The sequence below is a fragment of the Oxyura jamaicensis genome, chromosome 3, assembly GCF_011077185.1.
Source record: "Oxyura jamaicensis isolate SHBP4307 breed ruddy duck chromosome 3, BPBGC_Ojam_1.0, whole genome shotgun sequence".
Lineage (NCBI taxonomy): Eukaryota > Metazoa > Chordata > Aves > Anseriformes > Anatidae > Oxyura > Oxyura jamaicensis.
Window position 1 is genome coordinate 31201381 of NC_048895.1, and position 25969 is coordinate 31227349.

At 36.0% G+C, this 25969-nt stretch overlaps 1 protein-coding gene across 2 annotated transcripts in view; it reads left to right on the forward strand.

Moving 5' to 3' along the window:
- LRPPRC (leucine rich pentatricopeptide repeat containing) overlaps positions 1 to 25969 on the forward strand; it is a 92727-nt gene that overhangs the window by 53440 nt on the left and 13318 nt on the right. For both annotated transcript variants that reach the window (XM_035320165.1, XM_035320164.1), the window contains exons 26-31: positions 11202 to 11270; positions 11524 to 11614; positions 14050 to 14192; positions 14305 to 14389; positions 19535 to 19655; positions 23283 to 23371. In XM_035320165.1, the coding sequence (XP_035176056.1) occupies positions 11202 to 11270; positions 11524 to 11614; positions 14050 to 14192; positions 14305 to 14389; positions 19535 to 19655; positions 23283 to 23371 (598 nt within the window). The remainder of the gene's footprint in view (positions 1 to 11201; positions 11271 to 11523; positions 11615 to 14049; positions 14193 to 14304; positions 14390 to 19534; positions 19656 to 23282; positions 23372 to 25969) is intronic.

Consider the following 25969-nt stretch of genomic DNA (forward strand, 5'->3'; position numbering starts at 1 on the left):
TCTTGTAGCCATGTCTGGTGATTACTGAATGCTTGAAGTTGTTCTGGTAGATGGATGTGCTGGGAGATGCTCTTTTGCCTCACGCTGGGAAGTTCTACTGTTGGTGATTTAGTCTTCAGTTCTTAAGTGTACGTCATCTGATGTGTCAGATTTTGTCATGAGTCCTTCAGAAGCGATCGTATCAAAACAGACCGTGGTACCCCTCTCCTCTTGTTACTTATCACAAAGTCACCACGAAGTCACCTACTAGCTTGCTTTCCCTTGGAGGAGCATCATCATCATCAATTGTAGCCCTAGTTACATAGGCCTTTTTCCCTGACTTGTTAAGGCAGTTTAATTGCCTTTTGGGCTTTGATTTTTTCTTTTTTTCTTTTTTTTTCATAAAAAAAGATAAGTGAATAAATTTTTTACTTTTAATACATGATACTTAAAGACTAAAAGAAACAGATGAATTTTCCAGTAGAAGGGATTCAGACAATTACCTTCTAGAACAATATTTTCTTTACTTGTCTTCTAACATGTTGTCTCACTTTGATAATATCTAACAAATTTTCTCATGGAGGGTCATCTTCATACATGTTGCTCCATTGCTCCAGGTAGTAGAACTGAGAGTCTAGAAGAGTTGCATGGCCTGGTATTCTTGAAGTCTGATACTTAAGTGGCAAGAGTGTTTCCTAGAGCCTAGTCCCCAGAATCCCTTTCAATCCATAGTTGCTTACCTCTTGTAAGAACTGGAAGATCGGAATTCCCTTATTTTTACTCAGTTGTCAGCTGCCACTGTTCCTGTTTTATTAAACTTGATCTAGCTGATGGTTGCGAGCTGGACTAATGTGAGGGGTCATCCAGGGGAGGGGTGAGATGAAAAGGGAGGGTTACACCACCTTTGAGGAATCTGCTTCCTTCCCCCTCTTCACCTGTTACTTCACTTGCATGGTACATGAAGACTGAAAAATTAATTACCTGAACAGTTAAAATATAGTTGTTCTATGTCACTTGGGATCAATTTTAGCTGTTCAGTCATCTCTGAAGTTTGCAGTGAGATCTGTAGCTGTTCACCTGTGTGATGGTTGAGTATTTCTAGTCTTGCACTTCTTCCTTCATTTGTTATACATGTTGAATGCTATTATCAAAATATTCTCACCTATGGCTGAAGTATGCATGGTTTTAAACCAGCAATGGATCCATTTCCAGTTGAAGTCAGCCTCAGTCAGGTGTACAAAAAAGACAGGGATCTCCTGGAAAGAGTGCAGCGGAGGGCCACAAAGGTGATACGGGGCCTGGAGCATATTTCCTATGAGGACAGGCTGAGAGACCTGGGTCTGTTCAGCCTGGAGAAGAGGAGACTGAGGGGGGATCTTATCAATGTCTATAAATATCTGAGGGGTGGGAGACAGAAGGATGTAGCTAACCTCTTCTCAGGGGTTTGTGGGGATAGGACAAGGGGTAGTGGCCGCAAGATAGAACACAGGAAGTTCCGCACCGACATGCGAAGGAACTTCTTCACGGTGAGAGTGACGGAGCACTAGAACAGGCTGCCTAGAGTGGTTGTGGAGCCTCCTTGTCTGGAGATATTCAAGACGCATACCTGGGCAGCCTGCTCTGAGCAACCTGCTTTGCCGGGGGGTGGGACCCAATGATCTTCAAGGTCCCTTCCAACCCCTACAGTTCTGTGATTCTGTACAGGTCAATTTTTGTTACTGTTAAGTAGCAAAGTACAAGGCGAAATAACTATCACAGGTTTATATACCAAGACTGTCTTTAAAACAAAAAATACAAACCAAAAAAAAACCAAACCCCACCACAACCAACAACAACCCCACCACCACCACCAATGTAAATTATCAGAATCTAAGAGGAAGAATTCAAAAGAATAAAGCAAATGAAAGCATTAATGAGCGTTTATCTTAAATTATTAATGATTTTTCATTGCTTGAAATGGAAGTCAATCAATCCCTGCTTACTCTTTAAGAAAATTTTAATCTTTTGTGATGAAATGGTTAAAGCACTTTGATCTGATCTTACACACTTTATAAAAATATAGTGGTAGCTAGTATTTGGAGTGGCACTATGATGCAAACATAAACCAAAACATTGGTAGTCTTTTACACTGAAAATGATACAGGCAGCATTGCTAACAGCATCTGTGTATGTTGACGTTGTAAAACATTGTACATGAATGCACCCAAAGCTTCACGCTATCATGACTGGCAATATTTTTCTAAAATTTCTTTTCCTTGTCTTTTTAGATATTCCTGTCCATTGTTTTGGATCTTTTAGCTCTTCCATTAAAGGAGACAGTTTAAAAAGTGTATAAATTTAAAGTATCTTAGAGCTGTTTGTAATCTTCTGTTAATTCTCCCATGAATCAAATATCCTAGTATCTTCTATGTAAAAATGTCAGCATCATTATACACAACTTTTTAGATTATTTTTTCAAGAGCACCTGACTGTTCTTTATGACTTATCTATATGCTGTTATCTACTGACTTGTTTGGTTTTGTCTTCATTAAGGTGAGAAAAAATGGTTCATAAACTGATTTTTGATAAACATATAGATATTGCCTCTTTTTGTGGAATAATTAATATATATATGTATATGTATCCAGAGTACTCTTAAATCTTATTTCATTTTTCTGTGCTTATACAAGTCCAGTGGAAAAGGTTGTTGAGAGGACTTCCATTCCTACTGCTTCAGTGTAATTAAGATATGTTCATTTCATGAGGGAAAGAACCTATAAACTAGGTTTCTTCTTTTTCTAGCTTTTCCTGGGAACATGCATATTAGTGTGTACTTCATATTAGTTTTCTTGTAGCACTGCACTGTAATGATAAAATGTATCTTCTTAAACTGTATTCCTTTAGACAGCAAAATACTTTTTTTTTTTTTTTTTTAATCTGATACCTTTGAAAAGGGTATCGGATCACAGGCATTTGTAGGTGCTTATAGCCTCTTCCGTTAAGTTGGCAGAGATGTTTCAATTTTTTTCTTGACAGATAACTCTTGAAGTCATTCTAATTTAATTCACCAGCTCATGTGATTTAAAATAGTTCCTTTAGTAAAACAGTAAAAGCTCTTGCTTCTGCTCTGTAGTTCTACTGCAAATGAAGGCTAAGAGAAGATTACTGTACTTAGGAGATAGGGAAAGATCACAGAACTGTATGGCAGAATTTTTAATAGAAAACTAACCTGCACAAGTTGGCTATCACAAGAGGGAACTCCCTTGAAAATGTCAATGCAGAGTGTATGGCTTCAGAACTCTTTTTACTGGATTTTGTGTGGAGATTTCCCTCATCTGCCCTTATATTAAATGTATCATGTGTACTGACTAGTTAGATATATTACACCATCTCTTGTGTATCAAGATACTTACGTGAAGAACTGAAGAACAAGTATATACAAAATACTTTAATGAAATGTATTTACAGTATCAACAAATGCAAGAAAAAGCATTTGTTGCTGAAATTCAAGACCTGACAAAAGAACTATTTTAGGTGAGTTTAGCGTACAGGAATATATCTATCAACAGATGTCAAGTTAATTCAGGAGGTAAATAGATTTAAGCAAGGAATTGTGACATCCACTGTCAGCAGACCTTGAGATACCAGTTGCCATTGGATTTAATCTACCATAAAAACAATGATAATATTTCTACTTGATATTGAGAGATTACAACCTTCTTTCATCCAGATTGCTTTTTATATGAATCTACATCAGAAAATTGAGTCTTGCAGATTTTATGCTAGAGATAAAAACAAAAGAACAAAACAAACAAAAAATCAACAACTACTGGGAGAAGATGCTTTCTTGATTTGTTACAACAGGATTTTTTTTTAATGTATGGTTTAATGATGGTTACATCTAGTGTCTAAATTTACCTACAAAAATGTATGTTTGGTCTTTTTATGAAAAAGAACAGAGGAGGTTAGAACAAAATTTAAATGTCTGTGAATGTGTAATGCAAATTGTGTTAGGTACTTAGAGATATGGTGGTCTGAGATGGAGTAGTTTGTAGGGGGTGTAATAGCTTTTATTAGAGTAACTGTATACAGCTGGGAGGGAGGAGAAAGGATGAAGAGCTTTTAGACACACAAGTCCTATAATTACAAGAAAAGATTTTTTTTTCTTATTATTGAGTCCTATTAGTCTAATAAGAGCATTATTTCTACTTATGAAACTGGATTCTGATACAGCTATTATTGAAGCTGGGTTTCGTACTCATGGATGTGTGCATGTGTTAATTTAAAATAAAGCACTTACTAGATCAGTGCATGTTACTCAAAAGGTCTTACTTTCTTTTAAGAAATTAATATGTAAATAAATATATCTCAAATAAATTTAATTAATTGTTTCCAGTGGAAAAACAGAATTGTTGACTAATGAATGAATTCCTTCCAGAGAGGTAGAAAACAGTGTGTTTAGAATGTGGGATCATGGCAAGAGATGTAAATCCTTCCTTAGGTCCAGGGATTGTGTTAGAAAATACTGTAATGGTGTCCGGGTTCATCATGCGGTGTAAAACCATATTGCAGTGCAAAGAGAGCAAATTTTTGCAGTTTTAACTCTAGAGCAGCCTAGAGAAGGATGAGTTTTTGAGCAGGGGCTTTGCATATTTTTGATGTCTTCTTTCAACATGATTATTGTTGTGAAGTTGTTACTCTAACGAATTTTTATAGCAGTACTTTACTGCATAGTTTCACTTGGAAATCTCATTGATAAATGTGGGATATTCCAACAGTACTTAAACATACATAGCACCAGTCTCTGTTCGGAGTAAGAAAAAAAATTTACAACTTCAGCATTGTTTTTCTTCTGGTATTTACAGAAAATAATTTTGCATCTCAATGTCTGCCTAGCACAAAGCAGCATATATTCCTGTTTCAAGAGAAATAAATACAATTGAGTATTACTCAACAGATACTAATTGTGTTGGTTAAGTCAGCAAGAACTGACAGAAGCTTTGGCAAATACGTACTTTAGGAAAAAAGCAAACAGTAAAACTGGTGTTTTGTGACTTTTCCCAGTGAGAATAGACACGTTTTACATATTAGGGGGTAGATGCATAGTAGGGTAATGGTTGGACCAGGTAAACTTGGAGGACTTTTCTAACCCTAATGATTCTATGATTCTATTTGAGTGTGAGGGTTATTTTTGTGGGGGTTTGATTTTTGTTTCTCTAGGATACCTTTCTTTCTTCCCCATCTTAGGTGTGCTTTAACAGTGTTCTAACGAGTTTAGCAAAACAGGTATAAGAATGTGGTTTGTTACATTTCTATTCTTTTGAATGTTTGAAGACTGGAGACTGTAAGTATTTGAGTTTGTTTTAACTTATATTTTACCTAAAAAAATTAACCTAGTAGAAGCAGGCTAGTTGCTCACTTGGATGACTGCAGGATAGGCAGGAAGCTAAGCATAAGCTTGGATTGAAATCATTCCCAATAGGAGAGTTAGGGAACATCAATATGTAGATGTGTCCATTTATGTCTTCCGTTAAATATCAGTGCAAATAATATATCATATACACAACAGTTGGGTAGTTTTTGAAGGCATAACTTTAAGTGGAGCAACTCATAATTTTCAAAACTCTACTACAGCAGAGTACTTAACCTAGTCATTGAACATGAAAAGTAGTCATATTGAAGACACAGATTTAATTGTATTCAAGTTTTCACACAGTTAACCCTCCCCAAAAATTTATGCAAACGTGAGGATATTTTAGATCAGCTTCTCATCAAAGAAATCAGTATGATGTGTTAGGATGTATTTAGTCATGTTATTTATTTCTGGGTAAAATTGTTTACAAAGAACAAAAGCAATTACTTCTTTTGTAGAGGAAACCTGTCTTAATTAGAGTGGTTCTCAAGGTTTTCTTTTGTTTAGAAAGAAGAAAGTAAACGAGGATCTCTTTCTGTACCATCCCCAAAGAATTATTTTTTGAAATACAGAGGAGCTAAACTTCTTTCCAAGTGGAAGGAACTTGTAGAAAAAGTATTACTTACTTTGCCTGCCATAGATGGGCCTAGCTCTTATGCTATCCTGGTAGCATGGTTTAAAGAAGAGCAGAGCTAGAGAAGTAATGTATTTTACTAGGTAGCTGATATGATTGCAATAGGAAAGATGCTTTTTAATGCACAGGTTATTTTTTAGATCCCTCAGTCTTGAAAGCAGCTTCTTTTATAAGCTTCTGGACTATTATGTAAAAATCCATATGTTCAGACCCAACAATGAAATAAATCAGTTTTTTTTTTTTTAAGAGTTTTAACATAGACGAAGACTCAAACATAGCATACAGTGTTTACATTGTAAAAATACAATAACTTCAAGGAAGTTGCTGTGCAAAGATATCGTAGGCTTCATTGAAGCTGCATGGAATTTGTGAGATTTCATAGGCACTTCTGTGGAATCAGGGAAAAAAATCTGCTTTTAAATCAAGAATTTCCTATCAACTGTGCTGTTTTCACTAAGACTTATGTTAGACGGAGCTGTTAGCAATGACATACATCGCTTCTCATAGCTGTCTGTTTTAGGCTGTCTTTCCAGAGAAGTAACATGACTTCTTGCAAGACATTTCTTTGGCATCTAAATCTCAGTAACTGGTTCTAGTACTGGTAACATAAGTCTGTTTCGGCTGTTGATGTAACTCGTCGTGAAGCATTTTTCTTCCTTAGCAGCATTAGCTGTCTCTTATTATTACTGGCTCTTTAAGCTCCAAAGAGAAGGATGAATGGATCTACCTGTCCAAAAAATACTGTCAGGAAGTGCAATGTAGATAGGGTTTATACATTGTGTCTGTGTCTTTCCAGTATTCCTGGTAATGGTTGGATTGGTGATTACTGTAGAACTGTTTCTCTAAGGTAGAACTTTAGGAAAAAAACACAAGAGTTTAGAAGAATATATAAATCACTTGAAAAGGGTAGGGTTAAGCAGAGGTAAATGTGAATGTTTAAAATCAGTGTTACAGTGAATTGTAGATCCATAGAAATCTTTAGGTTTGAAGAGACCTCTAAGATCTTCTACTCCAACCTTTAACCTAGCAAAAGTAAAGTTACACTGTGCAAGGCTAGAATAAGTTTTCAAGGGGATATCTAGGATTTGTAGCACTTGTTTTGCCAAGCATGGTTCACAGCAGTAGTTTGTGGAGGTGCAGTGTTAGAAGGTTAAGACGGTAATTTATCTCTTCTATGTTATGCGTATGCCAAATGAAAATGCTTTTGATGACTTGTAAATAGTTGTGCATAGTTGTGCTAAGCCAGCTGTAGCAAAAGAGGGACCATTCTGGGATGTTCTCAACACCTAAGTTTTCTGAAAGTCTTTCTCTTTGAAGAATACCACAGGGTGTTTTCTCTTTGTCTCTACATGATTTTTTTTGTTGTTTTTGCTGTTGTTTTCTCATTAAGTAAGTTCTGTCTTTAAAGAGAATAAGGTTGTTTCAGGCAAGTAGAAAAGTAGATTTTTTTATGCATCTCTTCTGTAAACTACTTGGCCTTTTTTTTTTAAAAAAAAAAAAAAAGACAGTATTGGTCTATTATCTGTAATAATAAAGAACACTGTAGACAAATGTAGACAAAATTTGAATGTTTTTATCATTATCTAAAGGTGTGAGAAAGTGTTGAATAGAATCTTCTCTGACACTGACAAGTCAGGATTTCACCATACGATCAGTTTGTTTTCAGCTGTAATAGGTAGAAGTTAGTTCAACTAAAAATGTTAGTAGAGAAAAGAATTTCAAGTGATTTGACACCTTCAGTCACCTGTCTAAGATGACTGTTTCTAGTGGACAACTGAGATGTTTTCTGTGGTTTAGGATTGTTGCATTCACGTGAACTTTGAATGCTTCTTGGAGAGATTTCTGCTAAAGACGCAGCAGTTTCTTTCCCGTTGTGGTTAGTTTTCCTTTCTGTGTGTGAAGGCATAGAATCGGTGAATAAATTAGTGCAGGGTTATATGTAGAGTATTAAAAAGATAGTAAAAAAGGTGATTGAAAGTAGGAGATGTGACTAACTAGATGACGTCTTAAATTGGAAAGGAAACAGTGGAACATGGAATTACTACATAAATCACTCAAACATCTGTGAAATCGAGAGCGTAAAGCGTAATCAACTGTTTGTTGTCTTCAAATACAAAATCAAGGGGGCTCCAAATGAAGCCCGTAGAAGCTAGTCTGAAAACAAGTGTGTTTGTTTGTTTGTTTTTTGTAGGAGGTAGTTGAGGTAACCCTTTGCCAAAATCTGTTATGAATGATAGATCTTATTGTGTTCCAGAGACAATCAGAGAAGTTCATGGAAGAGAAATCATTTGCTAGAAAGTCTGACCCGCTGAACCCCAAATAGCTGGAGAATGGAGGGGCACTGAGGGGAGCATATTGCTGGTTTTTCAGTCACTTCATATTCTCTCATAGGCACTGCTGGGGAGAAGATGAAAAGCTAGGTGAAGTAGAGTACACTTGGTACAGTCTGGTACAGTACAGCTCTTTCATGTTCCAAGAGTATTTAAAAGCCTGAAAAAAAAAAAAAACATATTTAGTTTATAAGCTGTGTAATTTTTGATAGACACTCAGTAGTTGTTTTACTCTTTAAAGCAGTGAATGCCTTAAAAATGGAAGGGGGAAAAAAAAGAAAACAGAAAAAATACTAAGACTCAATACTACTTTCTGGCTGTTGAAACAGACAAGGTCCGAATTTAAAACAGGAATTAGGAAGAGTAATTAAAGTAACAGGTTTTTACTGCTTTTTAAATTATTACTCCTTGCTTTATTTTTATTCTGCATTTGCTCTACTGTAGAAAGTCTGATTCCTGCTAAATGCAATGCTTAAAATTCCCTAAGATGGTAAGGGATAAGCTACAAATATGGACTATCAGGCAAGCCCTGGAGATTTAGTTAATCTGACCTAGATGTTCTTTTGATGATTGAGACCTGCAGGATGTGAAAACACTTCTCAATTTCAAAATGAAACACAAGGATATCTGTTGTATAACTCAGCTGTCCTTGTAGTGACAGACACATCAATCATTTCTGAACAGGAAAGGATTTACTATAAAAAGTTTGTAGGTTTGGAGCTGTTGAGTTCATTGGCATTCGGATCAGCAATGATATTGGAAGTTGTAAGTGAAATCAGCATTTGAATTTTAACATGTCCTAAAGAGGATTAGCTACAAATGCAAGCAACATACTTTTTTCTTTTTCATTTTCAAGAGCCTGTTGTGTAAGATGTTAATTCTTGACTTAATTTTCAGCATATTTTATGTGAAACTGCTTGCTGAGTCTTAAAAAAGCACTGACTGGATACCTGTAAACATGAAAAGCGCTGATAAAATCTAAATGGAAAAATCAGCAAGTACCTGGAAAGCAAAACTGTTTTTAATATACATCACTTTGGAATACTTGAGGAATCACTATTTTTCTATAACCTCTTGGATTGAGACTATTTTTATAGTACACATAAATACATACAGAAGATTGTTCATGTTGAGGATCTAGGGGTTAGCATCCTATTTTTTTAATTATTATTTTTTTAACTTAGAATGATTGCATAAACTGGTTTGGATGATTGGCAGGATTATATGCCCCAACATTTACTTGGCAGAGCACTCAGTTTCATATATCTTCAGCAAATTTTTAGGTCTTTAACTGAAGTTTAGTGTGCTTGCTTTTTGGTGTATGCTAAGCTATTTCAGCAAGATATAGTGGTAATAATTCTGCTGTTGGAGGAGAAGACAAGAGAAAGGAAATTATTTATCTGTGTTAGAAAAGACAGAAGGTTAATTGACTTGTTCAATGGTAATTGTTTCCACTGTTTTGGAATGGAGACTCAGTATTTGTCACAGCTTTTTGTTCAAGCTGCCTCTTGCATGCGAAATTGCATTTGAATTTTGGAAATCACACTTCAACTGCAGAGACTTCTTATAATATTAACAGCTAAAACCCTTCAAGAGTCAAAACACATGTTTCTAGGTGGGGATGAACAGACATTTCCTTGGAATCGCTTTGGGTTGTGTTAATGTAAATCTGGATATGTGAAAGGAAAGTGCAGTCCTTTCTTTCTGTAAATGATCTTTGTATTAAAATGAGAGAGTATAAAGAAAGTGAATTCAAGTAGTCTTGAAACAGTGTGTGAGATGTGAAAATGACGATGGGTGCTTAGTTCACAGGTTTTCTTGCATCATGTTTCTAGATGTGGTGGACCTGAGTGACATAATGCCTATACCATGTTTCTTTATGACTTTGAATTTTCCAATGTTTATCAAAGAATTCTGCTGTTGACAGTGGAGGAACTGTGATACAATTGTTGTGGTCTGTAGGTAGCGCTGAGAGGGTGCAATGTGGTAGTGTGGACTAGATGGGGTTTGCAAAAAAAAAAAAAAAAAAAAAAAGAAGGCTTTTTGAGTATGTGTTGTGTGACTGTAGATCACACAAAACTATGAAGGAATAAACAAGTGAAGTCTCATTTAACCTGAGAAAATGAATAACACAAAGAACTATGGCTTATTAACTATTACACATTGATTCTTCTGTGAACACGGTAGGCCTTTGCTCTGTTCTGGGATGGGAGTTATCTACAGTTAGTATACTAACTATCTTCATTAGCAGCTGGCTACAGTATGCTTAGTGCACCCTAGCTTTGTGATTTTCTTAGTGAGCATATCAAGAGAGATCACAACCTAAAGCTGTTTGTTTTAGATACTAATAGCTGTAAGAAAACAGCAAATGTGAGCCGATGAAGGGCACTAAATGTCAGCGTTGCCATTGTGAGAAGCATGGTTTTCTAGTTGCGAATGATTGCAGTGATCAGTGATATTGAATATGAACTTTTCATTGTGAAGCCAGTTTGGAAACATTTGCTATAACTCTTTACCGTGAGTAATAGAAATGATTACCCTGGGTAATAGTAATAATACTCCATTACTCAGGTGATGGAAATTATTTAATACTTCATTTCATCTGAAGTATGTTCTGTAGCAACTGTCAGTGCAGACACAGCAATTTTTGATCAAAAAGGAAAATGTCTTGAATAAAATGACCGCATTTTTTAAGCCTGTTATAAATGCAGCTTAATTTGATTATTTGTGAGCTTGTAGCCTCAGATCTCAAAAAACAAAAGCTATACTGTTGTTATGAGGACGTGTATTATGCCTACTTTAGCTTAGAATGTTCTGTGTGAAGTAATGTGTTTTGTTTTTTTCTTGTGTCAATATTATTTTGCAGACTCCTGGTTTAAGAGCCCACCCTGGAAGGTTGCAGTGGTTTGCAAAAAAGTGTATATCAAATAATCAGGTATGCGGCTTGTATGTCGTCTTCTGTAGAACTGTCGTTATGTTCCAAGAATAATTGTTTTGAAATATTTCATTGCTAGACATTTTTTGTGTGAAGATGTGTGACAGGCTGATGAGGTGAACTTAATGCCATGTGTAAACACTGGCATATACTTAAACAGGAATATTTTAGATGAATGTACACAGTATCTAAGTGCATATATGTAGGAAATAATTGTTTGGCTGAGATGTAATGATCTTCTTTCTTTTTAAAGATGGGGACTTTGGAACAATTGGTAGAATTAACTCGAAATCTCTTTGAATGTGATAGAGATGAGATGTACTACCACCTGCTTCAACTCTGTGGTAAGTTAACCTGTATTCTTTTTCATTTTCAATTGGAGAGGTGTTTTGTCCTTAAAGAATTAGCCTGGATATGGTTTCTGAGGCATCTTGCAGGGGAGGAGAGTTCAGGTAGTTTTGTTTGTTTGTTTTTTAACCTGCAGAGCTCAGCATAACAGTACCCTAGAACTGAAATAGTATAAATCTTCCATTCCATGTTACTCTGTGTCATAATTTGAAAGTTTACTATAGAGAGAGAGAGTAATATATATATAACATATATATTTAAATGCTTGTAAGAAGAAAAATTGCTCACTTTTCTATATTTTTAGTCATTAAAGATCTAGATTCTACTTTAAATCGATCTACCTACACCTTCTGGAAAGGTGTGGGATTTTTATTTTTTTTTAATCTACCGGTTCCTCACCACCTATATCCAAATTTGTGCATCACCTAGGTACTACAGATTTGTTAAAGAATGTATCAGTAGTTACTTTCATTTATTTTCTGTATTTTCCTGTTTGTGTCAGTTTTGTTATCCAGTCTATCATACTGTATTATACACAGTAAAAATGTTGGAGTCTCTAGTTTTCGTTATTTAATGTCTTGAGAAAATATTTGGCATTTTCAGGATTGGATATTGAATACCAAATAGGAAGTCAGGACAAAAGAAAAAAAGTATTACAAGGATTGCTACATGTTTCAGAAAGATGACACAAAACTTCATATCACGGTTATATATTAAGGCGTCATTACAGCTATTTGATATATTTGGTCTTGGGAAAACTTGCATTTGAGCTTGAAGTAACTTTAGGCTGTTTTCCCATGTATGTTTTTCATTGACTAGAACTAGCGATGTTGTTATGCTATATAAAACACTGTTAGAACCCCCTTTTAATAGAGCAACGAAAGAAGCTGCATCCCCATTGCATTTAATTACAAGCAGAACATATGAGTATTTCCCCCCCACCCCCGTCCCCAAGAGACTTCTTGTGATCTTTGTACCCTTTCATTTCCTGAACAGTCTCGAAAAACAAACTGTGGCATTACCCTGTTCTGGCTTTGCATTTACTGGTTCACCCTCAAATACCAAGTAGGCCTGAAACACAGCCTTGTCTCAACAGGAGTGGGTCTTCCTCCACCATCATCCTGTTCAACCTCTAGCAGTGACTAGGTGTGACAGTGTGCCTGCTAGGAAGAGAATCCAAGAAGATAGAATTTATCAAATTCTGTCATGCAAAATCTTCAGTCGTCTTTGAAAAGACAAAACCAATTCCATCTACTCAAAGAAGTGGAAAAGATTTGTGGGTTTCTGTCACCGTAAAAGACAAAAACCATACACATTCCTGCTTTCAACCATTTAAAATTATCTATCAAAGCTGCCCAGTGAACTAGTATAGTAGAGAGTTGTCACTGTGCACGAAAGCCACAACTTCAGATTTATTTTAAGTATTAAAAAAATCAAGCATCTACCATCTAGTTCAAGCTGTGTTCAAAAATGTTGAAAACATTGTGTTTATTTATGTAGAATAAGAGAAAAAATTATGCTTGAGAGAGCCTCAGGAGTTCTGGGTCTAGCTCTTTTCTCAGAGCTATGACAGCTTCAAAGTTAGATCAGTCTGTAGCCTTGTCACTTAAGGAGTTGAGTGCCTCCAGGGGTGGAAATTAAACAGCCTTCGTGGGCAACTTGTGCCAAGGTTTGACCATCCTCAGATACTCCATTACTGCAACTTTTAACCATCACCTTTCAAACTGTGCTGTGTGCTGCTAAGGAGAGACTTGTCAATTAAGTAGCTGAAGACAGCAATTAGATTCCCCCATTAGACTGCTTTTCAGCTTCTTCAACTTCCTCTTTTATTTAATCTTCTCAAGCCCCTTGTCTGTCTTGATGTCTGAATTTGTTATAGTTGCCAGCATCTGCTTTATAGTTGCGGAGCCCAAAACAAACATGAAAATGTATCAAACATTCTCCATCCTCCTGTTTACTGCCATAATAACCTGTGTTTAAAAATGTTAATTTTAGTCAAGTCAAATAAAATGATGAGTTTTAAGGTAGTTTGCTACCTCTTCTAAGAAGCTGAAGTGGTACTAGAACCGTGTTGAAAGTGGGTATAGATCTTGACATTTAGAAATGGTACCTTAGAAAGTTTTGTAAACGTTTTGAACCTTTTTCGCATTGTTTTTGCAATTAATAAGGAGGAATATTTGAGTTGATGAGATGGGGAAAAACTTTTGCAATATTTTTGTTTTCTCATTCATTGAAAAATTTGTAGTCTTTTTTCTTCTGTTTGCATCTTCTTGTACCTTCTAAGTAGTAACAGTAGATTAAAACTTCTCAATTTGATGGTCATAAGAAGCAGAAGTATGTGACTGGACAAAGTATTTTCCAAAGATACCACTCTAGATATGTACATAAACTTTAAATGTGCTTTTATCTGAAAACTTAAATCTTATTTCAGAGAACAACAGTGACTGGTCAAAGGCTGAAGCAATTTGGACTAAAATGCAAGAAGAGAATGTTGTTCCTCGTCAGAAAACACTAACCTTGCTGGCTGATATATTTGAGAAAAATGGTCAGGTTGTCCCATTTGAGGTACCTAAGGTAATCTGACTTTACCTTTGGTAGCTGACAATGCTTTTGAATGTATACTTTAACAATGAAAAATACTAACAAATAACGTTATAGCAATTTAAATAAGCTTTTTGTTTTAAAGGCTAGACAAGAAGAAACAAGCCCAATTTCTTCTACTTTGGAAGAAAGAAAAATAAGGATGCTTTGCAAGCAAAATAATGCAAAAGGTAAACTGAAACTCTCTGCTGCCTCCCCCCCCCACCCCAGCGCTAAGCTTTAGATTTCTGTTAACTACAGAGAAAGAGATGCTTGCTGCCGCTTTCTGTTGGTTTGCTAGTGTGCTACGGAAGTTACATGATAAGCTTACTTAGCAATGTTCTGCTTCAAAAGTTGATGAGAGAAGCAAATGCTGTTTAAAGTGTCATTTGAAATACTGACTTGAAATGCATGTTTCAAAGTCAGTCTGCAGTGAAGTAGGTGATTTTAAAATTTTAGAAGTATTGCTGGTCTGTAGTTTATATTGTTAGTTTAATGCCATTTTCTAGACTTGAAATTTAATCCCTTAAACATAAGGAACTATGCACAGGGTCAATGCTGAAAATACCCTTTCACCATCGTAGGCGCCTATGTGGTTCCCAGTAAATCTAGCTGTTTGGCTGCAAGTTTTATGGAGAAGCATAGAAAGAAGAATAATTTGCAAGCAAAATAGCAGGCACGTGTTCATGGGAAGGCCCATTACAATAAGTTGTTCAGAGACAGGATTTATCCATGCAATTGAAGTCTTAGTAACAAGATCAGATTTAGATCCAAAATATACTTCAGGTATCTCTTAATTTAAGGTACAGATTTAACGAAGAAAATAATTAGATGAGATTAAATTAGATGAGTCTGGACTATAAAGATGATCACCACTCATTGGTCAAAAGAGGTGATTCTCCTGCTGTATTTAGCATTGGTGCAGTCTCACCTTAAAGCTCTGGGCTCCACAATATAAATAGGATGTTAAAGTACTTGAAAGCATCCAGCGGAGGGCAGCAAGGCTGGTAAAAGGGTGGAAGGTCTGTCCTGTGAGGAGAGGCTGAGGACAGTCTGGTCTAGGCAAAAGGAGGCTGAGGGGCGACCTCACTGCTCTCTGTGGCTTCTCGAGGTGGGGAAGCACAGAGGGAGGTGCCAGGCTCTGCTCCTGGGAACCGATGGCAGGATGCATGGGAACAGCAGGGAGCTGGGCTGGGGAGGGTCAGACTGGGCATGAGGAAAAAAAATATTAACGGTGAGGGTATCAGACGCTGGGACAGGCTTTCTAGTGAGGTGGTTGATGCCCCACGTCCCTCAGTGTTCAAGAGGCATTTGGATAATGCCCTCGTTAATATGCCCTAAGTTGGGCAGCCCTGAAGAGGCCAAGCAAGAGGCCTTTGATCTTTGTAGGTCCCTTTCAACTGAACTATTCTTTTTTGTTGCTGCCTTCCTTTTTGGCTTTTATCTGTTAGTCTATTTTCTTTCTGTTAATGTTGCAAAGCTATGTGTCTGTTTGAAGGGAGATGTCTCCTAGTATCTTTCATTTCTTTGCAATTAAAGTAGTCCATGTTTTTCCCTAAAATTAGCTAACTTCTCCTCCTGATCTTCCTCCTACAAAGACAGACAGTACTAAAAACATATTTATTTGGGTTGTAATACACAATATAAACAAAAGATCAAAATCAGTGTCCCCACAGCTCACTATTTCCAAACCCCTGGGTGTGTGGGTGCCACCCAACACATAAAACAGCCTCACTGAGAGATCACTTCAGATCTTCTGCTGTGAAAAATAAATAGCTTTTCTGCAGAAAATTCTCTGCTTCAGATAAAAACAGAATTACCTTGTGCTTGGGTATTTGCCTTTGTGTATAGAAAGGAGGAGTGTACTTCAGTACATTTCCTCTGGCTCAGGCTATGCTTAGTTTAAATCATTGGAAATTCATTCTTATTCATCTCATCCCAAAACACTGTCACAGAATCAGAATTAGCATAACTGGGTCATAATTGATCCATTTCTAGTATTTGCCAAGGTGCAGATCATCATAATATTCTTGAAATCTTTTTCTTTGCCTGTGTTATCATAAATAACTATATCTCACTTGAGAGATCATAAAAATAGAATTAAATGGGTTAAAATAACTCATGTTGCTGAATTATGAAGATTTATAAATACAAGGCACCTCATTTTCTTCTGTGGGTGTTACCAATGTATTTTACAAGTTGGACCCACAGATAAAGTTTTGAGTTTAAAAGCAGAATCTGTTAGTCATGGACAGTTGCCTTCTGTTGTTAATAAAATGACCTTATAGAAGTACGGAGTCCCAGGTGCACAGATTAGAAGTCTGAACTCTGCATATTCTGTATGTAGGGGGTACAGTCGTGGGTATTGTGGTAGACGTAACATTAGCACTTTAAGGAAATTCTTAACGGTGATAAATTTTTGGAATCAAAAGGCAGAAAGCAGAAATACTTTTAATTGAGCAATAAACAAAATTAATGGAATGCATTTTATCAGTGTTTCCTAGAAAAGTGTTCAGTGCCTTCGATAACATAAATGAGCAAGTGGAGAGCAGGAGGAAATTAAATGTAGCTTGGACTTTGGAGGGACACTAGTTTAATACAAAATTATAAACTGTAACTGCTACTAGTCTGTGGTGACACTTGATACTGAATTTACCAATAAATTACTCCTGCATATTCTTTTATTCAGAGCAGCAGTGCTTGAGAGGAGGTGGTCTAGAGCTACTGGAAATTAGGGGAAGCAGACAAATTTTGGGAAACAGTTTCTTTTCGTCTTAAACTAAGTTGTCACTTTAGTATAACAGTATAATGTAGTTTTGATATAAATGTAATAGGGCAGAATAAAATTTTTTATCAACGCGTTTCTGATAGGAAAAAGATTAAGTTAATCTAGTTATGTAACTAATTTCATGAATTTATCAGCTCTGACAAGAGGGTGTTTTGAAAATCTGTTCTCTGAAGTGCTTGATTTATGCAAAGTCACAGTTGCGTTTTTATCCTGATTCTGCAGTGAGAACTTGACTCGAGTGGATCATGTTACACATAGCCCAAACAGTTGCAATTCCTGAAACAGATTTGACTGTCTTGAGAACTGAGACTTTCTTGGCAAGTTGTCACTTTTCTAACAGATCTTTCTACTCGAAATAGCTTGTATAACACCGTCTGATTCTGAAACCAAGAGCTTTCTCTCCTGAATGCTAATATACTTTAGTAATTTTAGATAGCATCCGAAGAATCAATAAGTTGATAACACCTGATCAGATACATGTCTCAGTATGAGACTCATTTAGGTATACTTTAAACATGCTACTTGCATGGATGCAAAATAGAGTTAAGAAAATAGTCTAATCTGAATAGGACAATCATTCTGAGGTTGGGATTGACATATACAGCAAAACATTTTGGAACAGGAAAACAAAACTGACACTAAGATACTTTTTTCTTCATTGAACTAGTCATTACAAAAAGATTTAAGTGTATTTCCTTGTAGAAACAGATCTTAAGCATCCTGGACCAAGATCATTGATAGTAACATATGCTTGATATTGTATCCACTGGTGGCAAAGTTCACTTCTGTACCCAACTAGTGGAAAGGAATATTCAAACCTGGAGTGAAATCCTAGTTTTGTCTGAAAACATTAGGAGTCTTCAAACATATGGATTTTTTTTGTTTTGTTTTAAAAAATAAAATTTAAGTAGGCTTTTACCTATGGAAGGAACAAACATATCACCGGTCAGTTACATTTTCCTAAATGAAAAGTGGCACTTGTAATAAGTGGCAATTGTACCAGTGAGAGAGTTTTTGTTACCATTGCATGCGGCTACAAGTCTACTACTACCTCAAATTTCAGAAAAGTGGAAAAAAAAAAGGTGTCTTTCCTGCTGGATTTAGGTGTGAATGCTCATTTGCAATTTGTGGTATTTGGCATTTCTGCAGGCAGGAGCATTCAGCACATTACAGCAGGCCAAGCGTTAACCTCAGACCAATAAGAGAGCATGGGGGGGGGGATTCCCAGGCCATTTCTGTGACATTCTGTTGTTGTTTTATGGTCCTTTGGTTGACAATGCAATCACTGTTGTAGTGTCAGACATCAATCATATCCTTTCTCCATCTCTCTCGTATCTCTGTCTCATACATTGAATTCACAAACATGGAAGTGGACTTAATTTTTACTGTAGTGTTCTTATCCATTATCTCAGTTCGTGTATGTTTAATGTAGCTCAGAGTGTCCAAAGTAGATTATGGGTGGCAATGTTAACTCTAATATAAACTCAGTATATGAGTGTGTGTGTATTGCAAGTAACTATTTTATGCATGGTCACTTCTGTGCCTGCATTTCACCAAGTTTTTATGTATGTTTTTGGTTGAAGAAGTTTAAGACCAACAGTTTAACACCAACCATTCAGGCTTTGGGAATGCTAGTTCAAAATTTACAGCCCATAGCAGTAAGTGCTGCTAGTGTGATGATGCTTCTTGTGACAGTAAGATTCAAACAAGTTATCTTCATTTCTTTCAATGTGTAAGAGAAAAACTTCCTGTATAGCTATAAAAATTGTAGTGTTATTTCTGAAAAGTTGTTTAAAAGGTAATTGTGGCTTAGTTTTAAATCAGCAAAGGGATTTTTAAAAAAAGTTTCCTTGAAGGAAACAGTCACAGTTTGAGATGCACAAGATGATTTCTGGTTCTTAACATGTTAGAAAGCTGTGTTGCAGCTAAGACTGCTACCTAGGCTGTATGTTTATAGCTGCATAATTTTGTTTCAGAAAAATAAATGACTGAAAAGTGTGCTTATCATTTTTTTTCCTTTTTGGTAACATCTTTTCATACACTGACAGTTATTGTGAATGCATGAAATAAAACTGTTAATCAGTCAAACAAATGCAGCGTAGTTTACTTGTTAAATATCTGTATATTTGTAAATTGTATGTTTTGTATAAATCTTGTCGTAGCCAAATAATTTGATCTCCCCATATTGGAATCACTTCCTATATTATTTGTTAAATGCTGTTGTGATCATGCACCAGATACTGTAACTATATACCCCAGCATTAGGTGTTGCTTTAAAAAATCTTGAGTCTTCCCCTTCTAACCATTTGTGTCGGTATTTAAGCATCAGCTATATATAGAAAAGCAGTAGTAGCAAACTTTTTGTTCTCTGGAGGCTTGTGTCAGTTGATTGTTGTATACAAGCAGTTTTGAACAAGCAGTGACCAACAGCTTTGGTCTCAAACATGTAAGAGGATGAAATGATTTCAGATTGACCTTTTCAATGAAAAGATGACTTTTATGATCAACAGTGTTATGACGTTTTGGTTGGGCTCTTTGTCTTTTTTAGAGGCCTACGATTTTTTCCTGCAAACGCAAGAGAAGGACTATCATTATCGTACGTATATCGCCCTTATAAAAGCGCTGTTATCACAGGATTCTTTTGAAGAAGCCATCCAAGTGAAACACATGTAAGACTTGTCTGTGTTTTGAGGAATTTAATTGTTGGGGTTTGCTGGTTTAGGTTTTTGTATTTTTTGTTGTTGTTGTTCTTTAAATAATTTCTGGATCATTTTCAGCTAAGTCCTTAAATTTTAGTGGGAAAACAATTCATGACTGATAATTAGGAGTTATGGTAAGAAATATACCAATGCTTCATATGGCAGTCTGCCATATATTCAAAAAAAATCTGGTGTAGAGACTGTGTATTGCTAATAACTCATTTCAACTAACAGTATCAACAATTGCACTTGGCATCAGAACTGAAAGTCTGCCCTTCTGGCAGTCTGCCTTTTCCCCTTCAGAGCAATATCCAAACAGACAAGATTCCTTCACTGAACTGCCCCTGAGCCTTCTCAATCCCCATCCCTGCTGGTACCCTACCCTATCCACACTCTCTGGCAGCTGGCTGCCTGCCAAATGCAAAATGGTACATTTGACTGTTATGCCAGTGGCTAGGAGATGACCATAAACCTTAGATCCAACTGTTACACTTCTGAAATAAATCCAACCTGCTGTCATACATTATTAGAGTCATCAGTACTGAATTAACCTTTAGTGAGTTGTGTGACGCACCACTTGCTTTAAGTGTTGCCTGTAATATGTATTCTGGCCAGATTATGGACTTCAAATTAAGTGTTACTATTCATCAAGCTAAAGTTAAGAACAAAAATTTAAGTAATTTAAGTCATTTCATTTCTACAGCTAAAATGGGAATGGTGGCTGTCTTCACTGAATACATTGGATTAGAAAGCGGCTGTTTACATGCTGCATAGTCTAATGATTTTTAGAATTAACTTAGTTTATTATCTTAATGTTTTCTTTAAAAGTGTCTAGATCAATGAAATGTCTTCTGTTGAAAAATGGTTAAGTTCCACGTTCAGAAGCACAAGCAACACTTTTCCAACTCGCTGTCAGTAATTGAGCTTTATGAAAAGCAATGTTTGTGCTTGATGAATAGAAGGCTTATATCAAGGAAAAACTTGAACTGCTCATCAAATTCTGCTCCATGAAATGAGAATAACTCATAAATGTTTGTAAATAGAAGATGGAAATGACATATTTGAAAGTACAAATTATGCTGAAAAAAATTAGCTGCTTTGTTAAACATTTACAGAAAATCTTAATGTATAGAAAGACTCTTCAAGGACAAAGTTTGAAACTTTTCACTGAAGACCTGTGCATGCACTGGCTGCTTCCCTGCTCCACAGCTCAAACATGCTTGTAAGGAAGATGCTCAGAGTATTGCATGTTACAAGCAGTAATTTGCAGATTGGAAGAGGAGAGAGAATGTGGTGGTTTGTTCCTGGTGTTGGTGATTCAGAAATCCTGCTTTAGATAATAAGTGTTTTAGGATGTAAAATGCAGGAAAGAAAATAACAAAAAAATGTTAAAGGCTAAAAAAGTTTGAAATGTGCTTTTAGGGACAAAGCCTCTGAATCTCGAGATGTTTGGGAAAAAAGAAAATAGGATTTAATAAGAGGTTCTGGTCAAAGCCAACCATAGTAATAATAACCACCGTGCTTTTCAGAGCTCATACTCAATCATGTAGCATAGAAATGCCAAATAATGACATTCTAAGAAGCCCATAACAGCTCACTGTTACATCAAGACAGAAAATGCCAGTGTTTATAGTGTTTATCTGTGTATCTTTTTTCTAATAACAAAATCATGCTTACATTAAGTATTTTCAGAAGTCTGTAAGCTTTAAATTATTCACTGAAGTAGAGGAAGTGATTTTGTGTGTACACATGGTTGAAGAATAGCAAATCTATTTCGCGCACATTTCTGCATGCTTGACAATTTTACCAACCTCATATTACAGAGAGATTATTCCTACAAAGCCTAAATGTGTGCAGTGGCCTGAAACTTGTGCAACTCCCAATATTTTCATAAAATACATGAAAGCCACCTTAATTTGTATAAGCTAACATCTTTTTCTTTTTCCTCTGCTCGAAGCCAAATTTGAAATTTAAATAATATGTAGAGAGCTTTAGTATGAATATTAGCATAGGCAACAAAATAAGTAATTTTTGTGTTTAAAAGGGTTAGATTATTTTAAAACTTCCTTACTGTCATCAAAACTGAGAAACTTTTGAGAAAGTCATGTTGTGGTAGAAGGAAATTGAACTCCCACTTTGTGTTTGGAAACTAACAAACAAAAACCACGAAAAACAAACAGAAGGTTACTGATCTGTTGGTCAACCCGAGCCTAGTTGCTTTGGCATCCTAGCACTGTTTTGAGGAGTATTTACTGCATTTAGTTGAAGTTTTAAATAGAAATTTAGGAGTGAGGAGGAATGATGGATTAGTTCTGTAATAGTAGCTAACATCTATTTAATCACACTAAAGATTGGAAGATTGGAGAAAGTAAATCCTTTGTTATATGTAATTTACAGTCTCATGCATGAATTGTTGACTTAAGGGCTTTGACAGATGGGACAAAGGGAAAAAAAAAAAAAAAGAAAAGGCGGAACTGAGCAGTGGGTGCTTAGGCAGGGATTAAGAGGATTGGTTGGGAGAGTAAGAAAATCCTGAGTCCAGTGACTGCATTTGTGAGCCTGGGAGGCTGAAAGTGACTGAGAGGATAGTCATATTGTGTACTATGTGAAGGATTTTCTTGGGATTGAGGAGAATAATTTAGCAATGACCCTGCTTACCTCCCAATCCGCTCAGCCTGTAAGTTCAAGTAGGTAGGCTGCTCAGTTGTTTGCCACAAGATGATCAGTGAGGTTTATCTTGATTGCTGATATGGTAAATGGCGATGCCCCCCTTTTCTGTACAGGGATTTTGTAATCTAGAAATGAACACTTGTAAAGTTATCCGCGTATATTAAAAATGTGTCTGTATGTCATTGAGGAACAGGAACGTTTTGTTTGCGTCGATGTGAAGGCTGGTTAGTGTCTCTTGCCTAATTTCCAGAGTGTTAGAAAAGCTTTAGCAGTGTTCTTAAAGTAAGGATCCTCTTTACTATAGGTATGTGATGTGTGGTACTGTCGGAGATAAAGAATTGATAAGCCAAATACAATTTTAACACGGCTAAGGCAGCAAACGTAGTATGTTCACTTTAAAAAACTGTATACATCTAGATGACAGAAATTTGAAAATTAATCAACCAAATGATATGGTGTTAGTTCATAATATGCTTTAGTTTATGTTTAAAATATACAGTGCTGAAAATAAATGTTTCATTTTTATTGCTGAAAGAATAGTTTTACATTTTATAATTATGGTGACTATTGAAAAAAGAAGAAAAAGTATCCAGCTTAGGATACAACAGAACAATGCAGGGCATGCAGTTATTTTAGTCATCTAATATGTCAGCATTCAAGAATCTGAACCGATTGTTTAAAAAAAATCTTGTACTTTGTTTCTTTTGTTGCTCACTTCCAACTTTGTCATCTGTCAGAATGCAAAAAAAAATTATCCTTCTATAACCATTGACAGGATAACACAAAAGCTGTCTCCAGGTCGATATTTTGCAGCAATATTTTTAACATACGAACAGTAGTTTTTATAATTTCACCTTGGTGCTCAACCATTTATTATCGTATCAGAAGCATGTCAGTAATTCCTTTCTAAATGTCTGCTTCTTTTAGTGCTGAGACCCACATCAAGGGCTTCACACTGAACAGTGCTGCCAGCAGCCTCCTCATCATATCGCAAGTTAGGCGGGATTATTTGAAAGGTATGTCACAATGCTTGACCTTTACGTCACATTAATGCCTCTGCAGATTTTTCTTGTAACGCCCTTCGAATACTTGGATAAAGGAGTCCATTTAGCAAATTACCTGCTTATCAAGAGCCTTTTGTGGTAGCTGAGAGACGTAAATTACTGTACATGCATTTATAATACAGCTTGAATATGAATGTACTTGTCATTTGACCACTTAGTCCAGTTTCCATTCCATTTAACACAAGATGGGTTTTCTTAAGATGAATCACAGCTCTTCAGACATGCAAAATTTGTGCTCCAGAACGAGAGAAAGTACAGGCTTTCAAGTGCGTTAAAATTCACAGCACAAGTCATTTTGCTTTGGAAATTAACATACTTAGAGCATCTGAAACAATTCCCAGCAGTTGTTTCTTGCATATTGTGGTGGTTGTGTGAGATACCAGATGAGTTAAATTGACTGTTAAATGTGCATGATTGTGCACTAAATGATTATAATATTGATTTAAAAACTTAATCAAATACTTTTTAATAGTTCTCAATACCAACAGTAACAAATATTCAGTTTGTCTTTCGTTTTAATGAATGTAACAATCACAATAGAAAAGAAAATGGTGGCTGAAGAGTATTTGAGGGCACGCAAGAAGATGGTGGATAAAGTTCACAGTTGTGTTACTTTGCTTCTTGGCATGAGTTGTTTTGCAGCCTAGAGCATTTAGCTCTACAGTGTTAGATTTTACATATTCAGTGGTTCAGTAGAGCTCGTGTAGAGAAGAAAACTCTGCAAGCACGTAGTTTTACATGCCGTGCTGTGTTTTATCCCTCTGCAAGTGTACGTACAGTGTTGATACACATTGTAAATGATATCTTTAAGCATTAAAGTGGTTACGTATGAAAACATGTATTGCACTGAACTGGGCTTCACTTTCATACCAGCGGGTGTACCAGAAAATCCGTTTTCGACTCTGTCATCTGTTAATTTTATTTCATTCCACTTTGCGTAGTTGTAGTAGCCCATGCACATGTAATAGTAGCTACATGAAAATACTCTAGGATGAGCATTTAGACACCTCTTCTCACTTGTATTCCTTCCTGCATCTGATAAACTTCTCAACTTTCAAATTCCTTCCCTCTTCAGTCTGACATCACTGCCGGATGTCATTGACTAAAGTATTTGTAGTGAATACAATTGCTTCTCTTGTGGGTTGGCAAGTCTTACCTTTTTGCAGCTTTCAAATCCTTCATGTAAACTTTATTTGATACTATTCTAGTATATTTTTTGCTTTTGCCTCTGTCCAGGATGTCACTAAGTTTTGTTAGTTCTAATCCTAAACATTACACTCCCACATCTTCCCTTCTTCAGAACATCATTGATATTTCTGTATTGTGACAATTTTTCATTAACTATGCATTTTCTTTTCAGCTGGCATCCTAGATAATTTGCCACCTCAACTAAAATGTTACTTTTTGCACAATATAAAGTTTCTCAATAAGCTATTGAAATGCATGATTTTGCACCATTATATTTGCTTTTATTTTGTGCATTGAACAAGCTTTATTTTGGTAATTTAATTGAATACTCAGAATTGATCCTTGTTTCTCTTTTAAAGGTAATCGCTTCTCTTTTTCTAAGTGAAGCCTTGAAAATGCGAGCTACTAAATGTTTCAGTCATATTGGTCATTTTCTGAGGCTCAAATTTTAGGGTGAAGTCTTGTAAACTTAAGTTAGTGAGCTCCATTTAACATGCATCCTGCGATGGCAGACGTATCTCGTGAGCTTTCACTTTTGTAAAACTTATTTTATCAGTTCTTCAGACAGTTCGCCATCATTCTTTGCTATTTAAAGCAGTACAGGTTTTAAAAAATAATTATGTAGCTCCCTAAGTAGCCTCAAAGGAGCTGTAATATCTTCTTGAAATAACTTTTTTTTTAAAGAAAAAAAAAGTCAAAACTTGAGTTTTATGGTACAGAATTTGCAGAACTTACAGATAAGTAAAAGATAAATGGTGGGTTTTCACAAGCAAAGTTAGTTTCTTTTAAGTACTGAAAGATCAAGGGATTTAATTCTGAATTCAGATTAGTAGTAATGTGAGTGCTTTTGCACAGGAAAAGGGGTACCAGCAGAATTACCTAATATGCTACTAGAACACAGTTTCTTGCAGTATTGCTGCATGCATGCAACTTCCAAGTCTTTCTCTTCCATTGTTCTTGAGAAGGCTAGTTAGGCTACATGCTAAAGGGAGGTCCACACCTAAAGCCAGGAGAAAATTTGAACTTTACATGTGTGCTAAGATTGCTTTTAGATTTTGGGAATTTCACCCTTGATGTATTACTCATTTTTTTCCCTAAACAAGAAGGAAAGAAAGAAAAAAAGAAATGGGGTAGAAGGGAATTCGGCTGTGAAGGAAAGTTAGGCACACAGGATGTTTTCTCTTCCTCTCTTGTGAAAGGTAGTATTTGGTTCCTGCAGTACCTGCATGTTGAATTGGAATTTTAATACTGTGGAGTTCAAGTGGTGGGTGTATATTATGTTAGAAGTGTTATCCCTTGGTATGATAATTATTATCTGTGATTAGTCCTGCCTGTGCTGTTAAGGACTGAAGTTTTTACCAG